This window comes from Hippichthys cyanospilos, chromosome 11, assembly GCF_059441005.1.
Source record: "Hippichthys cyanospilos isolate Australia breed blue-spotted pipefish chromosome 11, RoL_Hcya_1.0, whole genome shotgun sequence".
Taxonomy (NCBI): Eukaryota; Metazoa; Chordata; class Actinopteri; order Syngnathiformes; family Syngnathidae; genus Hippichthys; species Hippichthys cyanospilos.
Window position 1 is genome coordinate 19,940,855 of NC_142379.1, and position 26,523 is coordinate 19,967,377.

Consider the following 26,523-nt stretch of genomic DNA (forward strand, 5'->3'; position numbering starts at 1 on the left):
GAAATGCTTCAGACTAGACATTTATGTTTTGTTTAGGCCGCTATTTAATAGTTGACTAAAGAAAAATGTGTTTACATTTTAGCCCTTTTAATAACTGACTTGTAAGCTACTGAGAGGCTTATGTTAATTGAAATGGAATATTCACATAGCCCCCAAGTTTAACAAATGTTACTTTATCTTTTTGCTTTAGCTTTTACCCTCCTCCTTGTGCCCTGAGTAGATGTCCTCCCCCTATTGTCAAACATGCTCACATGCACACATGCTTCCAGCACCTAGACACACACGCACACACACGCACACAGACTTGAACATGGGCACACCCTCCCTGTTTCCCTTCCACCTTCATAAATTTCACTTGCTCCAAGGATATTCCACAGCATGTAAACCAGTGAAAGCCCTTAAGGACATCAAATCCAAGGGATCTGTTGTCTATTCTATCTAGGTCAACGCTTACAATAGCTTTTCCATTCCTTCGCCTCTTGCCACTTTGCTCTTTATTCCCCCGCCCTGTTTTGTAGAACCCCACAAGGTCTCTTTTCTTTTGTAAGTATAATCATCAAAAGTGGACGCATATTAAACATACTTTGCTTTTCTTCCACACAAATTAGTCTCCAGTGGAATATTTAATGAAAAATTCAGTCATTTGATAGAATTACCCTGCTGAATAACATTTTATAGCTAATTGCTTTAGACTTTGTTGTTGTAAATGTGCCCAATATGAATATCAGAGCAGCAGCACTGCCCTTTAGTGGATGATAGTTTCATGTGTCATGTATTGAGGTTGACATTATGTGACCTCAGGGAGGTGGCGTCTCATTTGTTAAGCCACACACAAAATGCAGCTCCGTGCAACTGCTTTCACATGCTTTTTTTCACGTCAGCTTGAAGCACCTATCTGAAAGGCTATTTTGTCCAAAAATCACAACAATAAATAATATAACTGAGTCTCTTTCCAGTACAAATACAATACTGTGCCTTCATTTTTGAAAGCATTCTATCTACAGTGTCTGTATACTCCTGTGTACATCCACAAATGTCTACTTATTTTTTTTATATATACACAAAAATAACAAGAACACCCACTGCTCCCTTTTATCGACTAAACTGAATCACCCCATTCTTATCTTTTCTCTCTCTTCGCCCCCACAAAGCCTCCGTTTGTTCAACTTTTTTATAAATCACCCTCAATGCCTTCAGCCACTGAGCGCAATCAAAACAACTCACCCAGTGGAATATAATCTACAGCTGCAAACTGTGCATACAACTGCGTTACAAATGTCAGTGCTTGCAAGATGAACAGAATACATGTATAATATTTTGTGGGATTTTTTTTCTGCCACTATATCTTAAGAGCTATACTATATCTGATTGTTTATTTCATTCAAAATAACATTTATTAACTGTTTTCTGCCCATTGCGTTTCAATGAGTGATTTTGCTTGGTATAGTGCAGTGAGGAAAATAACGTGCTAACCATCGCTCCACAGTGACCCACAACCGGCATACAAATTTTATTTTTCTTCAGTGAAGTCGCACTTGAATGATCATTTTATTATTGAAACTGGCTTCAACATCAATAACCACATACAAGGTGTCACGGTGGCTGAGGTCACAGGTTCGCTTTTGTGTGGAGTTTGATTGTTCTATCCATGCCTACAAGCGTTTTCTCCAATGTCTTCCCACATTCTAAAAAAATGCATGATAGGTTTATTGAGTACTCTAAACTGTCCTTTATGTGTGAGTGTGAGTGTGATTGGTTGTTCTGTGTGCCCTACGACAGGCTAGCTATCAGTTCAGGGTGTGTGTATCTTGCCTACGACCAAAGACTGCTAGGCTAGGCTTCAGTATGTCCGCGACCCCTGTGATGGAGGGAAGTAGAGCAAGTTGGATGGATGGTCATAAATGCAAAAAAAAAAAAAAAAGTGGATGGACTTACGTGCAAAGAAGAAAATAGTGGACTTACTAAATTCAAGATAGTAAAACAAAAGGGGTCTTTATGAGCTGTAGCCAACCCCAGCTGACTTTGGATGAGAGATTGAGAGCCGGGTGTTATTTGCTAGATTTCTAGTCAGTCACACTAGGGCAGGGGTGTCCAAAGTCGGTCCTCGAGGGCCGCTGTCCTACATGTTTTCCAGGTTTCTTTTCCTGACACACCTGATTCAAATGATCAGCTCACCAGCAAGCTCGGCGGGAGCCTGACAACAAACCTGATCATTTGAATCAGCCGCATTGGATGACGGAAACATCAAAAACATGCAGGATAGGTGGCCCTCGAGGACTGGGTTTGGACATGCCTGCACTAGGCCAATGGTTCTCAACATTTTTTCAGTGATGTAGCCCCTGTGAAATAGGTTTTCGGCCAAGTAAAGTTGTGCTTGGCTATTTATCAATAATTTATCTCTTCTACGATACAAGGACACCCAATGATGAGCACACTTTTTGTTGATTATTGTTTTTGTGGACCAATACGAATCAAGTTTGAAGGGTTCTAAAGTTTAATAAATCAAACACTAATGGCATGTTTTAAGCCTTTTTAAAAAAAAAAAAAAACAAATTCTTTGCACTGGTTAAGGGGAGCCAGTGCAAATCAATTTGGGTTAAAAAAAAAAGTCTTAAACTGGTTAAAATGGTTGATTTATTGAACTTTAGAACCCTTCAAACTTAATTCACTTTGGTCCATTAAAAAAATAATCAACATAAAGTGTGCTCATCATTTGATGTCCTTGGATCATAGAAGAGATCTGCTATCAAAAAGAAACAACAATCATTGATAAATATTTGTCCACAACAAATAATCAACATAAAGGTTCAAACCTGTTCTCAAAAAGAAATAATTATAAATAAATATTTGTGCATGGGAAAATATTATCCATAAAGCATCATATTTTGGGATTACAGTAAAGATCTGTTCATAAAAATAAACCACTAACTCAATTAATAATACATATTCGTCCAAAAAAACAAATCAACATAAAGCGTCAGACCTGTTTTCAAAAAGAAATTGTTATAAATATTTGTTCAGAGAACATATTAAACTTAAAGTGTCTTCTTTTGAGATCTTAGTAGATCTCTGTTTGCAAAAATAAATCATTATATTGAGAGGTGGCACCTGACAAGTTGGGTAGAACCATTCTAGTATGCGGGAGAAGCTGGGTTTTAAAAATAAGGAAATTGAATAACTTATTGTACATAACATTTGTTTAATGAATTTATATTTTGCTGAAACATGTAATTAACTAAATAATTATTTAACATCATCTAACATATTATCTAACTTAAACTACAGCACTGCAAAGGAGCGTAACCAAATGGATGTAAAATGACTCAAAAAGAACAGAATCTGGAGAATAATTTTATATATAAAATATATACCGGTATATATTTAGAAAAAATACATGTAAAAGGAAATGGACTTTTATTATAGTTAATATAATTATTATAGTTTATTATAGTTTTGAAAATGTCAGGTTATTTTAGGCTGGCAGAGAAGGCCTTGCTGGCCCTGGCGGCCCACCACTGCTACTTGGACATTTTATCATAGTAGTTCTAGCTCGAATTTGATGCATCAAATCTGATCGGTGTTTTTCCTCTGTGTGTGTGTGTTGTGTGTTGCAGGACAACGATATCTCATCACACCTACAGGAGCCTTGTACATTTTGGACGTCCTGCCTGAGGACGGCCTGAATAATTACCGGTGCACCACTCGTCACCGCTACACCGGGGAGACCAGACAGAGCAACAGTGCACGACTCATTGTGTCAGGTCCGTATTAAGTTACAACATAATATATATGTGTATAGTAGAAATACATAAAGATGTATAAGGTATAAAGTGTTTAAACATTTCAATCAATCAATCAATCAATCAATCAAATTTTATTTGTATAGTCCTAAATCACCGAAGTCTCAAAGGGTTTCTCAGACGAAAAGAGGCCATGTGGAGACCTCTTTCGAAAAAAGAAGTCGTACAGAGACATCTTTTCAGTGCAAAGTACACAACAGCATCCAATGTCAAAGCTCCCAGAAGGGGAAGGAAAAACTCAAAAACCCCAATAAGGGGAAAATCAGAAACCTCCAGAAGGGACCACAGGTGGGAGGAACCCCCCTCCAGGCCCTCAGGTTGAAGTGGATGCTGCATGTACCAAATGCAGACAAATAGATACACATTACAGACAAGTACAGGTAAACAATATAGATTACAAAAAACATATTGTGCTATATAGTGCAGTGATGTCTTGACAACAGGCAAAGCCATTGGGCAGGAACCATCCCACATTCCAACCAGGTGGACCTTAGACGCCCGATCTCCTAACCCGCATTATGGTTGTCATTTACGAGTTACATGTGAATTTGACCCTCAATGTCTCCCTCCATCTTGAACACGATTGCACTGAACAATCAAGAGTGTTAACTTACTAGTTCCTTAGAACCTCATCTTTGAATGCATGATGCGACATCTATTTCCTTTGACAAAAAAGAAAGTGACAAATTCGAATAATCTGAATGTTTAAACGAAGAAACATGAAAATTCTTCACCAGAATTGTACTTTTTCTGTTCTCCATCCTTTCTTCCTGTCATGTAACAGTCCCAATCCACCCAAGACTTGAGAAAATCAGCTTGTAGTTTGGATAATAAATGGTAATCCTGCTAACCGATAACGGGACAAAGCAATACACGTGTCGAAAAAACAAAGTGTCCTTGGTCTAATATGTGAGATTTGTGTTTGCAACAAGTGAGGCTTAAGCGCAGTATGATTGTAGTGCTGCTTATTGAATGATGATAGACGACTCATGAAGGCCATGGGGCTTTCTTGGAGACGCTTCTTACACATGTTCGCCTTTAAGCACTACATTTTCACTCACGGTGTCATGAGTGGATTCACCCATCAAGTGCTTAGCCACTAATTAACTAAATAACTCTAACACTAAACTCCTCTGCTTCCAGAACCCACCAATGCTGAGCCAGGCATCTTGGACGGCTTTGACCACCGGGATGTTATGATTAACCATCATGTGGAGCTTCCTTGCAAGGCGTCCGGCTACCCGTTCCCCAAGTACCGCTGGCTCAAGGACAACAGTCCCCTGGAGCCCGACAGTCGATTCCGCCAGACCATCACAGGCCTAATGATAGAGAGCACGCAACCGAGCGACTCTGGGACATATGTTTGTGAAGTTTGGAACAGCTATGGCAACGCGGAGGTCATGGGTCACCTGCATGTCAGACGTGAGGCTTTTTCATTCTTCCAGAGTGGTGTTGAGCAAAAAGTATGAAGAAATTGACAGCAAACCTCCTTTGTTTCCTCAGAACCTTTAAAGGCGATTGTCAGCCCTCGGAAGGTGAAAGGTAGTGTGGGTAGCAAGGTGTCTCTGTCCTGTAGCGTGAGCGGCTCTGACGAGTATGAGTTGTCGTGGTACCGTAATGGAGAGATCATCTACCCTGGCAACAATGTCCGTTTCACTGGCCTCAACCGAGAAAATCTCATCATGGAAGGAATGTCAAAAAGTGATGGTGGGGCCTATCAATGCTTTGCCAGAAAGGGCAAAATGTCCGCTCAGGACTTTGTGCAAGTCATTCTTGAAGGTAACAATGCAAAAAGCAAATGTATGTGCACTTACAAAAACAGAATATGCTTGACATGAGGACAATTTGTACAACCATTTTTAATGTAAATACCTTTATGAGGAATGCAAAATATTTTGGTGGGTGAGACAATTTAACAGTCCCATTGTCATACATTTTGATCAACATGATGTTGTTAGTATCAGAAACAACAGAGCATAGGATGTACCGGATTTCTCTGCGTACAAGTTGACATTGCGTATCAGTCAACCTCCCCATTTTTGCTTCAATTTGGGTGACTTTGACAAACTATTTGACTAATAAGTCAATGGCAGTTATAACATGTGGTGCGTGTTACTGTTAACAAAATTACGGTACTTTTAGATGCATTTCTTCATAGTATAGCCAACAACATACTGTTGCGATTATGGAAGAAAGTGGGTGGGATAGAAATATATATATATATATATATATATATATATATATATATATATATATACCCACATATCTACCCACTCTGCCTTTTATTTTTTTGTGTGTGTGTGTGTGTGTTCACGCACGGATGCATCACACACACCCACACACACACACACACACACACACATATATATATATATATATATATATATATATATATATATATATATATATATATATATACTTATATATACTTATTATGCATTTGAATTAACGTTATTCAGATATATGGAAAATATGCGGTTAGAAGTCGACCTCCCTAATATGGGGCATAAAAAAGGGAAAAAAAAAATACTTGTACTCTGCGAAATATGGTAATCATTTGCATGTATGTGCCAAAGCCTTTGAAACTTGTTCAACGAAATAAGAAATTGCTTTTGATGTGCACCATTAACGCAAATATGTGTAAAATAAACAAATAGTTCTGACAAATTTGACAAACTCTAATCTGAAAAATTAACCACAGAAAATGATAAAAAGTGTAGAATATCATACACCATATAAATATTACTCCGTATCAGTCCAATCAGACGTCTCAAGCAGTAAACAAAGTTAAAGGTTGTCAGGTGACTGTTTCTTCAAACCTTTAGTGGTTTTAATTCAAAGCAGATTTTTAAGACTATCCACTCCTGTATACCTGAGGAAGACACATATTCTGTCTGTGGTGAGGCAATTTAATCGAATTAGTGATTGCTCTATCACAAAATGTAGCTCAATTCAGAAATGCTGTATTTTGGGGGTGTAATTTTACCTGCTGTGATTCTGACCACAAGAAAATACTCACTGTGTGCTCAGTGGCAAATATTACAACTTTATAAAAAAGGAAATGTAATTAAATATTGAACATTCTGACCAGCCAGAGGAACAAGTGGTGATTGTTTCCGTCTTCCAGTTAATATTATTGCATCATTTTATTGCACCCTGCAAATAATGTGTAGCCTGACTCCATGTTTTATTCATCAGCGCCTACCTATTTTGTTTTGTTGTCCTCCACAGATGGTACACCAAAGATCCTCTCCTCCTTCAGCGAAAAGGTGGTGAACCCCAACGAGCCTGTCTTCTTAGTGTGCAACGTCAAGGGCACGCCGCCACCCCGTTGCATGTGGTCGCTGGATGACGACCCGGTCATCAAAGACAGCCACCACCACCTGGGACACTACGAGAGCCACGAGGGCCATGTGGTCAGTCAGCTCAACGTGACGCACACGCAGGTGCAGGACGGTGGCGTGTACCGGTGCACGTGCAGCAACTCGGCCGGCCTCGTGTACCACCAGGCTCGAATAAACGTAAGAGGTGCTTGTCAAATCAGCTCCTCCAAGAACAACAATACACATACCCGTCTGTCTTTCTGTATATCTGTCTGTCTGCCTGATTGCTGCACACGTCTGAATGTTGTGTGAGAAATGGGAATTTAGTTAGTTTGCGTTTAATGTAACTTTTTATTCTGGTCCAACACCATTCTCTTGTTTTAGTTGTAACATTTTCTACCCTCAACATATTTTTTAGATGAGTTGTTTTTAAGCTTTTTTTGGCACGCTTATACCTTCAGTTGAAATGAATTTTACTTGTTTAGCGCATATACCCTGGCAATTGGTTTTCAAAGTGGCTGAAATAATAATTAGCCAGGGGACATTTATTTTCCTTGTATGAATATATGTTTTTATGTGTGTTTACCAGAGGTGGGCAACTTACATTTTTTTTGCTGGTTCGACATTCGTCAGCGCCCCGCCCCCATTCCGTCATTGTTGGTCCGTCATTTTTTTCAAGCCAAAAGAAATTATAATCGTCGGTCCGTCAGTCCGTTGGTGTATTTTTGACCAAAGTTTCGCCACCACTTGAGGGCAACATTTGACCATGTTTTTCGAGTCCGTCATTCGTCCAATTCTGTCTGAACTTACACTAATTATTTTTCTTGTTTTAGTACTTACACTTAAAGTTAAAATCATGTGTGTGGTTCTACAGTTTCATTCTACTTCAAATAAAACACAACACAGTAAAATAAGTATAAGACGAAAACTCCATCATGTTTCTGATCCTACACTTGAGGAATCCAGGGGACGTGAGTGCAATTAGCAATCATGTCACTGGATAGATTTATCATGCCATGACAATCAAATGGTGGATGTCGGTTCTCATTTAAAACTGCCTGCCCCACAGCTATAGAAGATGGATTCATTAACATTAGTCTAAATTTCACCTGTCCCATACACTACAAGTAAAACAAAGTATTGCTAAGGTTGACTTCACAAAAGACAACAACAAAAAAAAAAAACATCTTCGATTCGGGAATTAAAAAACTTCTGTCTTGCATTTTACTGGCCAAGAGCCAATCAGAGAAAGAATACAAATTTGTTCTGCATTCCCAGAATCAGCAAGAAATGAAATCAGGACTAAGAAAGGTAGCAACTACAAGTAAATTTCAGGTAAAGTCAGCTGTGTTATAGCTGTGAATGACAAATAGTGAATAGAACCAATCCTGTTTAGTAATTCAAATGAACATAATTCTCCCCTGCTTGGTGGTGCTGTAAAGTGATAATTGTCATATTGACTGCAGGCTGATTGCAGTTTGTACAATAAAAATGCATCAACGGGGCAGATAAACATCCAAGTCAGTTGAATTGTATTTCAGTAAAACAGAACGGAGTGAGATGGGCTGACGGACATATGATTGACATCTGAGGTAATGTCTATCTCGACGATTACAACCATGGATGAAAATTGCAATTCCGACATGTTTAATTTGGCGTTTTAGTTTATTGTTTGTTTTTTTTTGTTTGTTTGTTTTTTAGCATTCCCGTCGTTCGGCGGCAAAACGGGCATCTATCAGCAATGGACTGATGTACAGTCCATCAGTGCTGACCTCTGGTATTTACATAGACAGCCAATTCTGCAGTTTAAAGGGATAATGTCTTCACAATAATATGTTGTTTACAGGCCCACTTGTGTAAATTATGGTATTATGATTAATATTGCATTTGTGGGCTATGAATTAAGCAGAAAAATCTACCCATTTCTACCCATCTTATGGGGGCGGCCCTTTTGTCTGACAACTGAAAATGACATCACCGTTGCAGGTGAGCCTGTGTTGGTTGTTACCTGGAATGAACAAAAGTAGGTGGATTATGTTGCTTTTGTTCTGCAGTTATACGTAATTAGAATACTGGACACTACTGGACATTATTGTAAAAAATATTTTTGACTCTCCCTTTAAAATCTGAACACATTACACGTGATGCAGAACGTACTATTGTATGTAGGCGAGAAGAATTAGCAAAATATGTGTCATACTATTACCGTATTTCAATTCTCCACTCAGAGGTTCAAATGCCTGTCATTCTGCTGAGCTTTGCTAAAATGAAAAAAAGATGAAGCAAGTGAAACGAACCCTGATAATACTACAAGAAGTTGAAGGATAGGGCCGCATGCAAAAATTACATTGTTCGATTAGAATTTTTAAATCCTGATGATTAGTATTCCGCAACAAACAAAAATTGACTGTTTTGTGTACACATCACTGCAGCAAGCGTCACAGTCTAATAAATGTCCTCATAGGTAGTTCTTTCTGAACCACTCTAATTCTCAGGTCGTGCCAGCATCCGTTCAATGAAAAACGTCACTGCCATCGCTGGACGGGATGCCTTCATTCACTGCCGTGTGATTGGCTATCCCTACTATTCCATCAAGTGGTACAAGAACTCCGCATTGCTGCCATTCAACCATCGACAGCGGGCCTTTGAAAACAACGGCACGCTGAGGCTCACCAATGTGCAGCAGGGAGACGCTGGAGAATATAACTGCAAAGTGATGGTTCAACCCAACAAGATGGACTCGCAAAGTGTCCACCTCCGTGTGAGAGGTGTGTGTATTTTTTTTCTTTTCTTTTGTTGATCTCCAGGATCCTTCCATCCCTCACTTATTTTCCCCACTACATTTCGTCCTATTGGTGAATAACTGGAGTATCACATATACTGGGGGCAGCCTCCCAGTCCAACTGTCATCGGCGCAATTCATGGTCACTTACACTGGATGGACAATGCAGAAAGACAAACTTGTTTTTTTGTGGTCAGTGCTGAGCAACCGGTTAATACAGAACTATACTGCCAAATATTGGATTGGCATGTATACTACGGTGTTTTCCCTTTGCAGAGCCATTTTCAGACCTGAAAAAAGCTGCAAAGTAAATATTGGTTCATTTCATTTTCAGCCGATCAGTATCATATAATCATGTTCCTTTTTGCTTTTAATGCACATGACAGAGAAATGCCAAAGTCCACAGATAAACAAATAAGCTCACAATCACACAGGAAGGCAAGGAGCTGTTTAAAATGATTTGATATTCATCTCAAGACTAATAAACGAGTCTACCTGCTACTCCTCAGTTCATCAGGCTAGATAATGAAGACTGTATCTGAGCTAATGATGTCGCAGGGCTGATCTCCGCCGAGGTCCTACAAGCTGTAATTGGAAAGACGGAGGAGGGCTTCCCCATTATGCTCCATTTCCTTCCGTCTGATCAGTACGTGAGGATGCCGCTGCCACATTACACTTTGTCATGATGCGAGGGGAACAGTGGGGGAGAGAGAAGAGTGAGAACGCAAGAGAGGCCGATGATACAAAGCAACGCTTCCCAGCGGTGCTGTGCTGAGCGCATGCATTTGTTAATTTCATCCCGCTCATGCTTAAACTACGCGGCGGTCTTTGGGGATCCTGGGAGTCCATTATCTCTACTTTGTTGATAATTAAATAAGCAGCTAAAGTGCTGCTTATTTTCACAGTTATTTGATCTCACTGGACACCCTACCACAGGTGACTTGGGCAACTTTAATATGGTTTATTGTGTAACTCTGGCTTATTATGTTGGCGGGTTGCTTGATTTGACGTGCTATTCTTGTCATTGTTGATCACCGTACAAAAGTGTGTGGGATAAATTAATTATGGTCCAAATTCTGCCTCCTTAATCACTGTAATCATTTAAATAAGCATGTGATCTGGCAATTTGCTGCATAAGGTCATAATATACAGCTTGGGTAGCCTGAGTATATACAATAGATCAGGGGTTCTTAAGCCTTTTGGAGTCAGGGAGCCCTTTTTGAAAGCAAATATTCCAAGGACCCCCATTGCAAATGTTTGCAGAAACAATACAAAAAATAAATCATTCAAGCCAAAAATAAGTACCCTCATTATTTACCAATAGATGCAACAAGCATATTTGTTGCTTTTCAGCTATACTGAAAGGATACAAAATAACAAAACAGGGTCCCTTTCCTCCAAACAGGATACTGCCGATTATTAAACAGCATTATAAAATGAAATACCGCTTTTGCTTTTCTGGATTAATTGCCTCATTAGCAAGGAATTGTAGACACAGAATTCTATTTGACAATTTTTTAATTGTTTTGCTTTATTGGAGAGTGATGAATACGAGTGATGAATACGTTCACAATTTAATATGAAATACAATCAACATATATATATATATATATATATATATATATATATATATATATATATATATGTATATATATATATATATATATATATATATATATATATATATATATATATATATATATATATATATATATATATATATATATATATATATATATATACTATTTTTATTAATAACCTACTTTGAGACCTTTGAGAAACCACCCCAATAGATGATATGTATGAAGATACACAGTCAGAAACTGGGGTACAGTTTGAGTCCATTTCTGCCCCAAAGCTAAAAGATTCAACAGCTCCTTGAGCAACTCCAAAATCAGTCTTTGTGTGACTCAGTGCCCATAAAGTACAGCAATGTTCAAGCCAATTTTTTTATGGACATACTTTTGACCCCAAAAGTAAGTGGACAATGGTGGTGTGTTTTTATGATTTTGCATGAATGTCATTGGCTATTATTTTTTTCAAGGTTATCAAGCAGAGCGTAGTTTTGATTTCCTTTTCATTGGATTAAACCTCTGGTTTTTCACCATTTTGTAAAACAGCTTTATCTACTTAATAAAGGAATCTATTGATTTCTCTTGACAATCTACCCCTGGGCACAATATTTAATACTTAGTCAAATATATTTAGTGTCTCGTTAAATATGTGAAAGCTCTTAAACTAAAGATGTATGTAAATCGTTCAACTACATCTTGATTACTATATCTGAAATATGTTATGTGAAAAGGTGAAATTATACAAACTGTTGTGGCTATAACTGCAAAGGCAGTGCCTTTGGGCGGATATTCTAAGCCTAAGGCTTCTCTATTTTCAGACCATGTAGGAAGGTACTGGAAGTAATAAGCAGTTAAGGAGGTGGGTCAAATCAAATGCCACAATCTTTTCAAGTTCTTTGATGTCATGTTTTGCATGTTTTTGTCACCAGTTTGAGAACGATAAGCAATTATTGCAATTCTTTGCTTTTCAGGTTCGTTATGTTCCTCCAATGACCTTTTCCAAAGTTTCAAAGTTAGGAAATTACAGGATGTCATTGAATTTAAAGAAGAAGAATCTTGTCTGACAGCTGAAATTATATCTAATTTTAGTTTGTCTGCCTTTATGTTTCCCTCAACCCCTCTCTTCTCCACTCTTCTGCATTCAGTCCCTCCATACATTCAGCCTTTCGAGTTCCAGCGATTCACTATTGGTCAACGTGTCTTCATCCCCTGCGTGGTCATGTCAGGCGACCGGCCTCTGGACATCACCTGGCAGAAAGATGGACGACCTATCCCAAATAGTCTGGGTGTGACTGTGGATAACATTGATTTCACCAGTTCACTGAGAATCTCCAACCTGACGCCTGACCACAATGGCAACTATACATGTATTGCACGCAATGAAGCGGCCACTGTGGAGCACCAGAGTCAGCTCATTGTTCGAGGTGAGGTCACTGGACTTGTAGTTACGCAGGTTTAAAAATATACGTCTCCAAATTACATGTATAAACACACCAACGTTAGCCTTCACTTTTGACAAGTTTTATCACTGAACTAGGCATGAGCTGGTAATCAGTTTAACGGTTTACCCTTTTTAATAAAAGAAACAAAAAAGGACACGAACAAACAAAAAACAACAACAACAGTTCAATCTCTACTTTTCAGGGTCTGGTTTTTGGGAACGTAACCCAAGCAGTAAACAAGGAACACTGTACAGTGTCACCAGTAAAGAGTGCTTCAATATGATTGGATGTTAGAGTCAGCAAATGCCCTCTTTGAAGATGATTACGTAATTAAAACACAAGGTGAATAGAAGCTAGCTCTTGGGCTAACATTAAGCTATTGATGTGGCTCCTCGCATGTAGACAGAGTTGTGTTTAATGCCCTTGTTTTTTGACAGTACAGTAACTTGCTTGAGTGCATGACTACGTTAAATTAAAACTAAAAATCGAATAATTAAAGAAAGGAATTCCAGAACTTACACTTACTGATGTTTTGTAAGTATAATCGCTTTGGATCACAGATGAATGGAAATGGATTACAAGTCAGAGCCAATATAAGGTAGAAACTCCAATCAGGGCCAGACAGAAACTTGGAATGTGGGATGACAGGTAGGTGGGATACAGTGAACTGACAACTGTTGAGGAAACTATCAAACAGATATGATGGTTAATAAACGGTGGGGATAATAAAACTGCTGTGGGTGCCAAAAACTTTCACTGAGGTAAAATTGGGACTTAAGGGGACACAAATCAATTGCCATGCCTTGTCAAGATTGATATTCTTGACCTGTATCACACTTTGGTTGCTCATGTCTATGATTGAGAGAGAACTATTAGACTACTACTAGAACGATTACTACTACTATTACTACTACTGCCACTACTACTACTACTAATAATAATACTGATAATAATACTAATAATGCTGATAAGAGAATAGCGATAACAGTAAAATAATAATACAGTACTGATAAAAACAATATATCTCCAATAACCAGCATTAGGCTGCCACTGGCTTTTTTTGCGTGTCTTAGAGAGGATTGATGTTATGGATTGTTACGCATTGGAATTGACTTGTTTTTTTTTTACTCTAAGTGGATCTGCAGAGCCACTTGTTTGTTTATGCCAACTCCAATATATCAAATTTTACACCAGGCCCGACAAGTGTGCAAAAGTTGGTGACTTTTCGTGCATGTTCAGGCCCCCAAAAATTTGGTTCATTCCAAATAATAATAATAATAATAATAATAATAATAATAATAATACAGAGAAAAAACAAGAGGGAACTTGTAGTGGTTGCTGCTCAGGCCCTAATAATAAACGATAGGTAACAAATAGATAATGGATGATAATGATAGAGTTCAAAGGAATGAAGCCATGCCTTTACCTAAATATTTTAAAGAATAAAATTTTAGAGCTGTAATACTAATACTGCAAATGTGTGACACTGCAACATTTTTATGCAAGGTGATCACACCCATGCCTAATCTGGACACTGCAGTTTTATACTCCCCAGTCTGCATTTTGCTGCCCTCAATGTTTTCTCCAAAAAAGCCAAGTCAAAACAACATGCAAGTAAATACAGGAGACCCTTGTTTTTCTCTGTGCTCTTCATTTAGCGTGCTTTGCTTTCTGACATATGTTCAATGTGCCAGAGTTTGCTCTGTTTCACAAAATTATTACTATGTTGAAATGAAAAATTACAAAGCAATAAGAGGTGACCCACAAAAGTCATTAGGCTCTATCTGTGTGTTCTTACCTGCTCAGTAGGTACTGTATACAGGTGCTGTACAATAATGTGATCAATCCCTAACTTACCATTCAAACACCTCTATCGGAAAGAAAAGAAAGCCTTTAAAATATTGACAAGGAATCATACACAATTTTGATGTGACAAGGATGACAAATCTGACAAATTAATCTATATTTGCTCGATCTCCAAGATACAAAGAATTTATATTACAAATTTTCCAATGCTTCATGGAGGTTATGTGCCTGTGTGATTTACTATACAGCATTGCTCATTGAAGAGACATTAGAAGATATGAAAAAAGAGCCTTATCAGATTACGGTATATGCAATACTACTCTAATTTCCCTCATGTAAATACTTGTTGCCCCGTGTTAGCACTGACGTCATAAACTGTAGCAATAGTGATAAGCAACCTAAATATATTTTTTAGCTTTGCCATTGAAAATACAAGCCAAAAACATTAACCATTTCATTTTTATGAACTATTGTGTGCATACAGTTCCTCCTCAGTTTGTGGTTCAACCTGAGGACCAAGATGGGATCTATGGGAAAACTGTCACTCTCAACTGCTCTGCTGAAGGATACCCACCACCTACCATTGTATGGGAGCACTCCAAAGGTAAAATACATGCCACAAAAGTGTATCTTCAGGTCAGATATGTGACGATGAACACAAATGATTCATTGTTGGGGATTTGTATTTGTTTCATTTGGTTATGTTTTGCTTTGGGGGTTTTTTGTTGTTTTTTTTTACAGATGAATATATTCAGTTGTTTTTAGCTGGGTGGTGCACATGAGTGCCTGCTCTTACACACATCGAATGCTTGGGGCATATTGATGCATGCACAGGTGCACGCATCCATCTGTTCAGCTAACATGGTCTTGCAAGGTGTCATCCTGACTCCTAAGAGTGTTATTGCTAAAAAAGACCCCATTATAGAAAAACAAACACATCCAGATGGAGAAGAACAATCATGCAGCCTGAAGGTAGCAGGTGAGTTCAGCCACTGGAACAGAGAATATGAAGCAAGGTCCCAGGTGTTTGCTACCTCATCCATATAACCAAGGATGAAAGCTTTACCAACAGGAAGTAGCAATCAATGGGGATTTGTGCAATTGCACGTATGAGTGTGTCCATGTGCAAATGTGTGTCTGTGTACATGACCTAGGTCTTTTGATCAAAAGAATGGAATCTTCTATTTTTTTTCAACCTTTGATGGGATTTGTGTGTGTGTGTGTTCGTGGGTATGTTTGAGACCGCTTGTGTGTGTGTCTGTGTCCATGCGTGCGCATGTGTGCGTGTGTATGCATGTGTAGGTGTGTGTTTGTGTCAAAGAGAGACAGCAATATGGACTGACAGGCAAGCCAGGCCTCATGCCATATTAGAATTACATTAGTGCAATCAAAGTATAACATGGAAAGAAAAAAAAACTTTAAATTATTCATCATATTAATATATAAATATTGTGGCGGAGACTAGGACCATGTCTCTCACCCAGTAGGCATGTTGCTATGATCCTTTGATGCTTTGAACCTGTTGGCTTTGTCTTTGCTGTTTTGGACTTTGTTGTATCAGTTTTGTGATGGCATGCGAAGAGTAAAGATCTCCACTAGCACAGCAACGTGTGGTTCCTTCACCTCGCCACAATATAACATTAATTGTATCAGTTGACAATATTAATGCAGTTCATTCAGTTCACTTCTTTGCCTTCAGATGATGCTGGTGTGTTGGTGATGAGTGGAGAGAGAGGGGGGGGGGGGGGGGGAGCTTTTTAGGTTGCTTAATTTGTATGTTTTTACATTACATTTCCAATGATCCAAGAATAATTCACAAGTTCACAGGAGCAATAATATTTATTCATGGATTGTTTTGAGCATGTAAATTTACTTAGGTTTAGTTTGGGGTCATGGAAAGTGCTTCCTGTGTGATGTAATTGCTAACAACGTGCTAATAACGTGCTAATAACGCTAACGTCAAACGCAACAACTCATAGTGGTATGCTACATTTGTGGTTTTATGTGAATATTCACAATGTTACCCATAGCTAATGTCAATTTTATGTTTGGTAGTTCCATGGGATTAACTGTTGGTGGTAAGTGTGGATAAAACGAGTAAAGATGAAACACGTAAGACCACAGTAAGCATCAATGCAAACAACTATTGTCTCATTTGTGGGCAACCCGGCATATCAAATTATAAAAATGCATTACAAACCGTAACAAAATTGTTACAAAAAAATTAAAAATTGAATTGTTTTTACTCGTACAATCTGTCATTCTGTTTATCTTGTTAAATCTGTCATCCTGCAGCTATACAGCACAGACAGGACTGTGACAACCTGTGTGAGCCAGCACAGCAGAAGGAAATTCTTGTAAATATGCCTGTGGTGGCAGAAAGACAATCTAAACCTTATGGACTCTTGGTGCCCAGTCTAGCTTGGCGCTCGCGCTAACTGTGCACAAAAACCCGGTTTCCTTCTATTTTTGCAGATGCATATGCACCGCAAACACAACCGTAAATTCTTCATAATTTATGTGTCCACAAATGTCCCGTTTATTCACCATTAATTCTAATAACTGCCGTGAACTATACTCTACAGATCTTTGATTAAATAAATGAGTCTCCAACCGTTCGGTCAACAGAAATGTTTGCTATCATTCTTTTTAATTTTTTTATGAAAACCGCAGTATTTGACATGACTGAAACACAAAATATTTTTCTAGAATTCATAGTGGAGATTGACATGTGTGAAGTAGGTTCATGAGGAGCTGAAAGCAGCTCACCATGAACGGATTTTTTTTAAATTGGCCAAAGCATTCACAGGTTCACTGCTGTGAAGTCTTCCACCCTGATCATTCCTGCAACACCACTCCCACCTCACTTTGTCTTGTACAATTATTTCTTCTTTTATTATTGTTAGCTTATTCTCAACAGAGACATATGTCCCTCTCTGAGCAGCAATGCATTTCGTTGCCTGTTCATGTTATCTTCACGTTTTTCTCCAATGAGGTAAACAATAAAATGTTCATCGTGCTGATCATTTACAGTGAAACAATAAATGCTGCTTGAAATTTAGACAGCTCAGCTGTTGCGCTCAGCGGTTTTTGTGTGACACCTGACATAAGAAACTGGCATTTTGTGGGACTTTCGAATATCTTTCACGTCACAATGAGTTTGTTCAGGGAATGGTAGTCTTGATTCCTTTTACATCAGACGTAGTAGCAGAGATCCACCTGATTGAATGTCTGTCGGAAATATGGAATTGTAAGTAAAGGTCAGCTGCTTTTATCATAGCAACTAGCTCTGAATGGGTATGCAAAATCCATAATTCAAGGGGGAGCACTGTACATCTCTCCCTATCTTTGCACTCATAAGCAAGGGAACAGAAACAGTCACGAGACCTGTGGTCTCGAGGACACCTAACTGCTTTTTACTACTTAAAAAAAAAACAGCTGAGCTGACTAAGTTTCAAGCAGCATTTATTGTTTTACTGTAAGAGACTGAGGTGAAATGCAAAAATGAGATACAAATGAACATTGTTGTTCACCAACTATATTTGTTATGAATACAAGTCCAATTTGTTTTTCTCTCCGTTAGAAGGCCATTACATTATTTTAAAATCATACAAATAATAGTCCTCTTGTTTCATCATCTTGTAGGCCTATATAACATTAAATCCCGTGAGTTGTTCACTCACAAACACTTATTAATCTTTGTCTAAATACAGTCAATCTGACTGGCACTGGCTCGTGTTGAGACTCTCCCTCTGCCACCAATCTGCAGTCTGTCACGGGGGTGCACGGCGGGTGTGAACGCCGGCGTGGTTGCGGAGGACCCAAAAGCAGGGGAGCGTCGGGACAGGGGGTTGATGAAATCCATGTTTATTGAGGAACGGGAACAAAAGCGGGAAAAAACAGGACGGCAAAAACACGAACTAAGGGCGCAGGCAGGCTGGCAGAACAGAAAACAAACACGACGGGCAGGCTAGCAGGAAAACACGGGGCTGACTGACGACGGGAGAGACACGACAATATGACCATGACATGACAGAGACAATGATCCGACACGGGCTGTAACAGACACTAGGCTTAAATACATTCACAAACTAATCAAACTAACACATGGCAGCTGGGCAGGGACAACAGGCAAAGGGAGCAGATTGGAGGACACGAGGCGCAGGTAACAGACAGGTGGACTAAATCAAAACTAACGCAGGCAGACGCGACAGGGGCAGAAACCGGAACTATAAACGTAAACAGAAACAGAACCCCTCAAAATAAACCCACAACCCAACAAACCATGACAGAACCCCCCTCTCAAGGGACGGATCCCAGACGTCCCAAAACAAACCGACAAGCAAACAAAACCGAGGCAGGGTGGGCGGAAGGGGGACCGGAGGAGGGCACAGGAGAAAAACAAAAACAGTCCAAAGGCACCCCTGGTGCCAAACGGGATGCACCCGAGGGGGAAAGTCCAGAGGACGACCCGGTCGCCAGAGCGAGTCAGGCGGGCGACCCGGTCGCCAGACGAAAGGTGCCCTGCGGGGCGAGTCAGGTGGGCGGCCCGGACGCCAGACAAGAGGCGCCCGGCGAGGCGAATCAGGCGGGCGGCCAGGACGCCAGAGCAGATGTGCCCGGCGGGCCGAGTCAGGTGGGCGGCCCGGACGCCAGACAAGAGGCGCCCGGCGAGGCGAATCAGGCGGGCGGCCAGGACGCCAGAGCAGATGTGCCCGGCGGGCCGAGTCAGGTGGGCGACCTGGGCGCCCGATGGCGAACAGCAAGCCACCCCAGGTAGGCTTGTATCCCGGTTGCCCCTGAAGATCGGCAGGCGGGGCGTCAGGCGAGAGCGGAGACGTCAGCAGGGCGGCGTCAGGCGAGAGCGGAGACGTCGGCTGGACGCCGTCAGGCGAGAGCGGAGGCGTCGGCTGGACGCCGTCAGGCGAGAGCGGAGGCGTCGGCTGGACGCAGTCAGGCCAGAGCGGAGGCGTCGGCTGGACGCAGTCAGGCCAGAGCGGAGGCGTCGGCTGGACGCCGTCAGGCCGGTGCGGAGGCGTCGGCTGGACGCCGTCAGGCCGGTGCGGAGGCGTCGGCTGGACGCCGTCAGGCAGGTGCGGAGGCGTCGTCGGGGTGCCATCAGGGAACAGCCACTGGGTGCAGACCACAGACACGAGTGAGAGCACAAGACTGACCTGGGACAGGGGCGACCACAGGGAACCGTCTGGCATCTCTGTCGTCTGCGGCAATGGGCCCCCAGTGGCTGACAGTCAGGCCAGCCTGCGTGGCCCGCCGAGGCTGCCACCACGGTGCCGCAGCCTCAGGCCTGTGGAGCGGCAGCCAGAGGCTCGGCGGCCTCAGCCGGCTGAGGCCGCCGAGGCTGGGGCTCAAGCTGGGCTGCGCTGCCTTCAGCCTCCTGAGCCAGGCGCAGAGGCTGGCGGCTCAGGAGGCTGAGGCGCCGTGGCTGGTGGCTCAACAGGCTGAGGCTGCGGCACCGTGGCTGGCAGCACTGGGAACGGCAGGCTGGACAGAGACAGCCACTGGGGGCCAATCAGAAACGGCGGGGATGCCAGGAGACTGACTTGGGATGACTGAGGCAGACGGGCGACTGGCTTTGGAGTCAGACGGGCGACTGGCTTTGGAGGCAGACGGGCGACTGGCTTTGGAGGCAGACGGGCGACTGGCTTGGGAGGCAGACGGGCGACTGGCTTGGGAGGCAGACGGGCGACTGGCTTGGGAGGCAGACGGGCGACTGGCTTGGGAGGCAGACGGGCGACTGGCTTGGGAGGCAGACGGGCAGGGTTCACAGAGCCTGGGGTCCGGCTCGCAGGGTGCACAGAGGCCGGGGTCCGGCTCGCAGGGTGCACAGAGGCCGGGGTCCGGCTCGCAGGGGTCACAGAGGCCGGGGTCCGGCTCGCAGGGGTCACAGAGGCCGGGGTCCGGCTCGCAGGGGTCACAGAGGCCGGGGTCCGGCTCGCAGGGGTCACAGAGGCCGGGGGCCGGCTCGCAGGGTTCACAGAGGCCGGGGGCCGGCTCGCAGGGGTCACAGAGGCCGGGGGCCGGCTCGCAGGGGTCACAGAGGCCGGGCGCCGGCTCGCAGGGGTCACAGAGGCCGGGCGCCGGCTCGCAGGGGTCACAGAGGCCGGGGGCCGGCTCGCAGGGGTCACAGAGGCCGGGCGCCGGCTCGCAGGGGTCACAGAGGCCGGGCGCCGGCTCGCAGGGGTCACAGAGGCCGGGCGCCGGCTCGCAGGGGTCACAGAGGCCGGGCGCCGGCTCGCAGGGGTCACAGAGGCCGGGCGCCGGCTCGCAGGGTTCACAGAGGCCGGGGACCGGCTCGCAGGGTTCGCAGAGGCCGGGGACCGGCTCGCAGGGTTCGCAGAGACCGGGGACCGGCTCGCAGGGTTCGCAGAGGCCGGGCGCCGGCTCGCTGGGACAGGGGCGGTCTGCCGCCTTGGCGCTGGGACAGGGGCGGTCTGCCGCCTTGGCGCAGGGACAGGGGCGGGTAGCCGCCTTGGCGCAGGGACAGGTAGCCGCCTTGGCGCAGGGACAGGTAGCCGCCTTGGCGCAGGGACAGGTAGCCGCCTTGGCGCAGGGACAGGTAGCCGCCTTGGCGCAGGGACAGGTACGGGTAGCCGCCTTGGCGCTGGGACAGGGGCGGGTAGCCGCCTTGGCGCTGGGACAGGAGCGGGTGCCGCTTCAGCCCGCCGGCAGGAAGTTTGGGGAACAGAGACCGGTGGTACAGACGCGACAGGAGCTTGGGACAGGGTGCAAGAAGAGGGTGGTACAGGACAGGAGGAAGTAGGCAGGGCGCGGCAAGAGGGGGACACAGAGACAGGAGGGAACGGATCGGAAGGCTGAACAGATGGGTTCTGGAGGTCACTGGGGCGGTGGCCTTTTCGCGGGCCCCTCCACCGGCGGCCACGAAATGCCAACCGGGAGCCCACGAAAAGGTCACGGTCAAATAGGGGCTCCGAATCTGAGTCTTCGGACGAACTGTAAAAGGACTGGCCGGACTGATAGTCAAAATCTGAATCAAAATCATAATCAGAGGTGCACGGGCTCGAATACGGAATATGATAAAAAGTGTTGACGGAAGAGGGACGCGGGTAAACAAAATCAGGACCGGTACTGGAACGAAACGTGACGAAGGGAGGGCAATCCTCGATGTCGGAAAAATTAGACTCTAACGTGTAGTGAGGAGCGCGAGCAGGAGAGGAAGAGTGATCAGGTGGACGGACGGAAGGTGAACTACGCAAATCAGCGAAATCGGAACTACAAAAAACGTGCGGGGACAGAATCGTGTCGTAAGGGAGGTCGGAGGAACACGAGGGAAACGCGGAAGTGACGGACGCGGGGGACAGATCAGAAGCGGGGACAGGCGCGGACTCCGAGGGGAAAAACACGGAAGAAAAAACAAGAGGTCTTACACTGGGGGAACGGGGCTGGCCGGCGGGCTGAGAGCGGATGCGGACGGGGCGGCGGCGTCGTGTCCGCCGCCGCGGGCTTCCCGCTGGGTCCTGCGTTGGTCGGATCATTCTGTCACGGGGGTGCACGGCGGGTGTGAACGCCGGCGTGGTTGCGGAGGACCCAAAAGCAGGGGAGCGTCGGGACAGGGGGTTGATGAAATCCATGTTTATTGAGGAACGGGAACAAAAGCGGGAAAAAACAGGACGGCAAAAACACGAACTAAGGGCGCAGGCAGGCTGGCAGAACAGAAAACAAACACGACGGGCAGGCTAGCAGGAAAACACGGGGCTGACTGACGACGGGAGAGACACGACAATATGACCATGACATGACAGAGACAATGATCCGACACGGGCTGTAACAGACACTAGGCTTAAATACATTCACAAACTAATCAAACTAACACATGGCAGCTGGGCAGGGACAACAGGCAAAGGGAGCAGATTGGAGGACACGAGGCGCAGGTAACAGACAGGTGGACTAAATCAAAACTAACGCAGGCAGACGCGACAGGGGCAGAAACCGGAACTATAAACGTAAACAGAAACAGAACCCCTCAAAATAAACCCACAACCCAACAAACCATGACACAGTCTTGTTCAACATGAGCATTATGTCCGCTCTGATTGCATCACATTGGCAGCTCAGCTTCAGTACTGCGCTCGGCAGCTGTTGGCCGGTTTAAGGATTTGAACCCGCTGTTAAGAAACATGTTTACAAGCCTCCCAAAATCTGACAAGCTTTGTTGTCAAATCTGGAAAACACATGCGCTCAAAAGAAAAGCACACTCTGTGAGCATCATGATTATCTTATTTTTGGTTAATCTCAGCATGTGACTGTGTATTTTTACACCTCTTAGACACTTCATATGGCATTTAAATGCAATTTTCAATAAGATCTTCTTTACTCTATGTACATGGGTAAACTGAATAGTGTCCTTTTCCATGCCACAGGTGCAGGTGTCCCCTTGTTTCAGCCCATTCTTCTCAACAGTGGCTCCCGCATCCAACAACTGAGTAACGGTTCCCTACTGATCAAACACGTGCTGGAGGACGACAACGGTTTTTACCTGTGTAAGGTCAGCAACGACGTGGGCGCTGACGTCAGCAAGTCTATGTACCTCACTGTCAAAAGTAAGTCTATCGCCATCCATATCAGAAGTGTTACCAAAAATGATGGGTCAAGACTGATGTATTTCATTTTTTTAAATGTTGTGTGTCTGAGCTTATGTGTTTGCATGCAAGTATGTGTGTGTGCGCGTGCATGTGTGTGTTGAGCATCTTTGATTGTAGTTACCCACTGTTTAGCATGTTCCATCCTTCACAGTCCTGAGTCTCTGCTCTGGCATTCCTGTGTGGCGTTTACTTGTCCTTGTACTTTGACTTCCTCCCACATTACAGAAACTTGCATGTCAGCTTAACTCAGTGCTTCTCAATTATATTTTGCCAAGTCCCCCTAGGAAAGAGACCCACCCCCCACACCACCACCACCACCACTTGACGTGTTGACTATAAATGATTATCTATAAATATTGTATAAGTATACCAAAACGTGTATCCTTATTAAAGTTAACATAAGACAAAAGCAATATGACTCAACCATTAACAATTGCTGAAAGTTACACGCTGGGCTTAACTGAAGTTTCTAAAGAAAACCAATGGATGTGACAAATACTGAAGTCAAACAGCCTCTATGGTGACTGTCGACTGTGCTTGTGCAATTTGTGAGTGACTAGATAAAAAAGAAAAGACGAACCAACATACAGTATCTTTCTTTAGCTAAAACCTTGACAGGAGAATAACGTATGTCCACCATGTGCAAATCATCTAAATTGGATGTGAATAATGTTCTGTAGCTGAGCTTTCCCCTCCTGTTAGCTCCAAAGATAATAATTTGCGTGTAAATCCCCTGTGAGAGAAATATTTGACTATTAATACTGCCTGGCATATTATGGATATTCATGTGTCAGTGTAATTAAGCCTCGCAGTGCACAAAGGTTCCTATCCGCCCGGCTGCTTGTGCCTCAGCTGCAGGCGCTTACACAAGCATGCACTCTGACTATCCATAGGTCACTTTCATGACTACAGCAGCCAGTTGCTATGCAGCAAGTGGACCTATGCCTCTGACCTTGTTTCTTCCACTTTCCACCACCCACTGAACAAACACAGGCAGCAAGGTTTTTTTTAAGCATTACCATTTTTGTGTAGTATATTCACTTCATGTAACCATCACGGATTGTCTTATAAACGCAGGCCATAAAACAGTTGGGAATTCTGCAACTTGCACTTTTAAAACTGTTTAAAAAAAATTACCTCGTGCTGGGTCCAAAAAAGAACTGAGCCATTGATGTTGTATCAACCTTGAGTTAAGATTTTCATCCAAGGGATTTAAACAAAAGACACTGATGCGATAAAGCAGGGGTGTCAAACTCATTCTTAGACATTGCAGTTACATATTTGTCAGAGGGCCGGTAAGATGACCGTGAAGTCAAATCAATTTTAAATGTGTTCATCACACACTTGCCTAATTTTGAAATCAGAGGCGGGCAAAAAAACTAGAGATTGGGAATAAAAAAATGAAAAAAAATACAAACTTTTGTTCACTCCAATTTTTTAAAAGTTGAAGACAACTTACAAGTTCAGGATTTCTGCCAGAAATTTAACGTGAAATCAGCAATTTGCGGGCCACAAAAAATGATGTTCTTTTTTTTTCAAGAAGGAGCAACAGTCACCTGTCAGAGGCCATCACAACAAGTCACTCATGTAGCATAAACCACTCAAAAAGCGGAATTACGGTGATAACTAATGCTTCAAATTAACACCAAATGCCTCGAGTGGCACCATATCTATTTTAGAATGATTGAATAAAAAAATTCAGAAAACCCTATTTGACCCTTGTGTGCCTGGTTTGCTGTATTCAATGTTGCCGTCCTGCATTCTACTTGACCGGTAAGAGTGCATTTGTGTTCGCGACTTGAAATTGGGTGTGAACATTGTTGGATTTTTGCTATGGAATCGGTGCTGTGCAGCACTTGTGCCAATCATTATTCCAAAAATGACTGACTGACGACAATAGAACACAGGGTCCATGTACCAATGGGATTGTGAATGATGGCCCAGCAAAAAATGAATAAAGCCCAACTCGGATTATGAAAAGGTGGCATTCTGCGCAGCACTCTCGTTTAAATCTTTCAATATATCAATTAGAGGTTGACGAAATGTCCAAGTGAAAAATGGTCTGCATGTTTAGCTGCTTATTTATCTGCTGTAGTTGCAATCTTCAACTGCCATTCCTTCCGCTGTATACACCAATGAGAGACAGTTGAAAATGATAAACAAGACATTATTTCACAATTTACCCTTGTTCCGTTGCTGGCACCTGTTCAAAGAAGACACACCCAGCAAGCCACTGTACAGTTTATTTGGCACTCACAAATATCCTCATAGTGCCTATAGCCAATGACAAGACTAACAAAGTGATTTTACCCTTCAATGAATATGAGCACGATATGTGACACGACTGTGTGCCTTTGTGCATGCAGACGTTTTAGTCAAGTTTTTAATTAACACAGTTAGTTGGCCAAATAGATCAATATATTATCATTCTGCAAAATATTATCATAAATCTGCAAGTACTATAAGGGGTTAATGTTACATCAGTATGTTTTTTGTCTCTTACATATATTTCCCTTTTCCTCCATCAGATGGGGCCATTTTTGGATGTACTGTAGAACATTACACAGTTAAAAAGATCCTCAGTTTGGCACTGTTTAAATCAAGGCTCTAAATAAGCAGATTCACATCACTGTTTGTTGTGTAAATTTTGGACTTTGCGCCTCTTGGGCTCACTAAAGTCAGAATCAAGCACTCGGTGTTGCTCCCAGATTGTTTTTGAATGGCATTTCATTTACTGCTTAAGTGCCAGGTTACGTTAAACTTAATCCGTGATGGTACGAAACAATCGCCACATCGCACATGATTTGTGGATTACCTGATGGAAAAAAAACATGAGCATTCATTTGAAGGGTGCATATTTAATTATTGTTCATTGGCTGTCCGAGGACAAGAAGAATTAGTAGGAATCATCCATCCATCCATCCATCCATCCGTTATCTATAGCTGCTTATCCTCACAAGGGTCACAGGTTTGCTGGTGCCTATCCCAGCTGATTTGGGGTAGTAGGCCGGGACACCCACGTTACCAAAATAACATCATTTTGACGAGTCCAGCCGCATGGAGCTTAAACCAAGTGTAACACTTGAAGACAGGATAAAAGCAATATAAATTAAAGATGGACGAAGCACAGTGAGACACATTACATATGAAATTGATGTAAGTATGAAAATGAATG

The 26,523-nt window shown here is 42.8% G+C and overlaps 1 protein-coding gene across 4 annotated transcripts in view; it reads left to right on the top strand.

The window, feature by feature from the left end:
* dscamb (Down syndrome cell adhesion molecule b) overlaps positions 1–26,523 on the top strand; it is a 155,042-nt gene that overhangs the window by 93,078 nt on the left and 35,441 nt on the right. For all 4 annotated transcript variants that reach the window (XM_088427068.1, XM_088427070.1, XM_088427069.1 and 1 more), the window contains exons 4-11: positions 3,615–3,761; positions 4,944–5,222; positions 5,304–5,579; positions 7,032–7,328; positions 9,619–9,891; positions 12,625–12,903; positions 15,212–15,331; positions 23,127–23,306. In XM_088427068.1, coding sequence (XP_088283194.1) covers positions 3,615–3,761; positions 4,944–5,222; positions 5,304–5,579; positions 7,032–7,328; positions 9,619–9,891; positions 12,625–12,903; positions 15,212–15,331; positions 23,127–23,306 — 1,851 coding nt within the window. The remainder of the gene's footprint in view (positions 1–3,614; positions 3,762–4,943; positions 5,223–5,303; positions 5,580–7,031; positions 7,329–9,618; positions 9,892–12,624; positions 12,904–15,211; positions 15,332–23,126; positions 23,307–26,523) is intronic.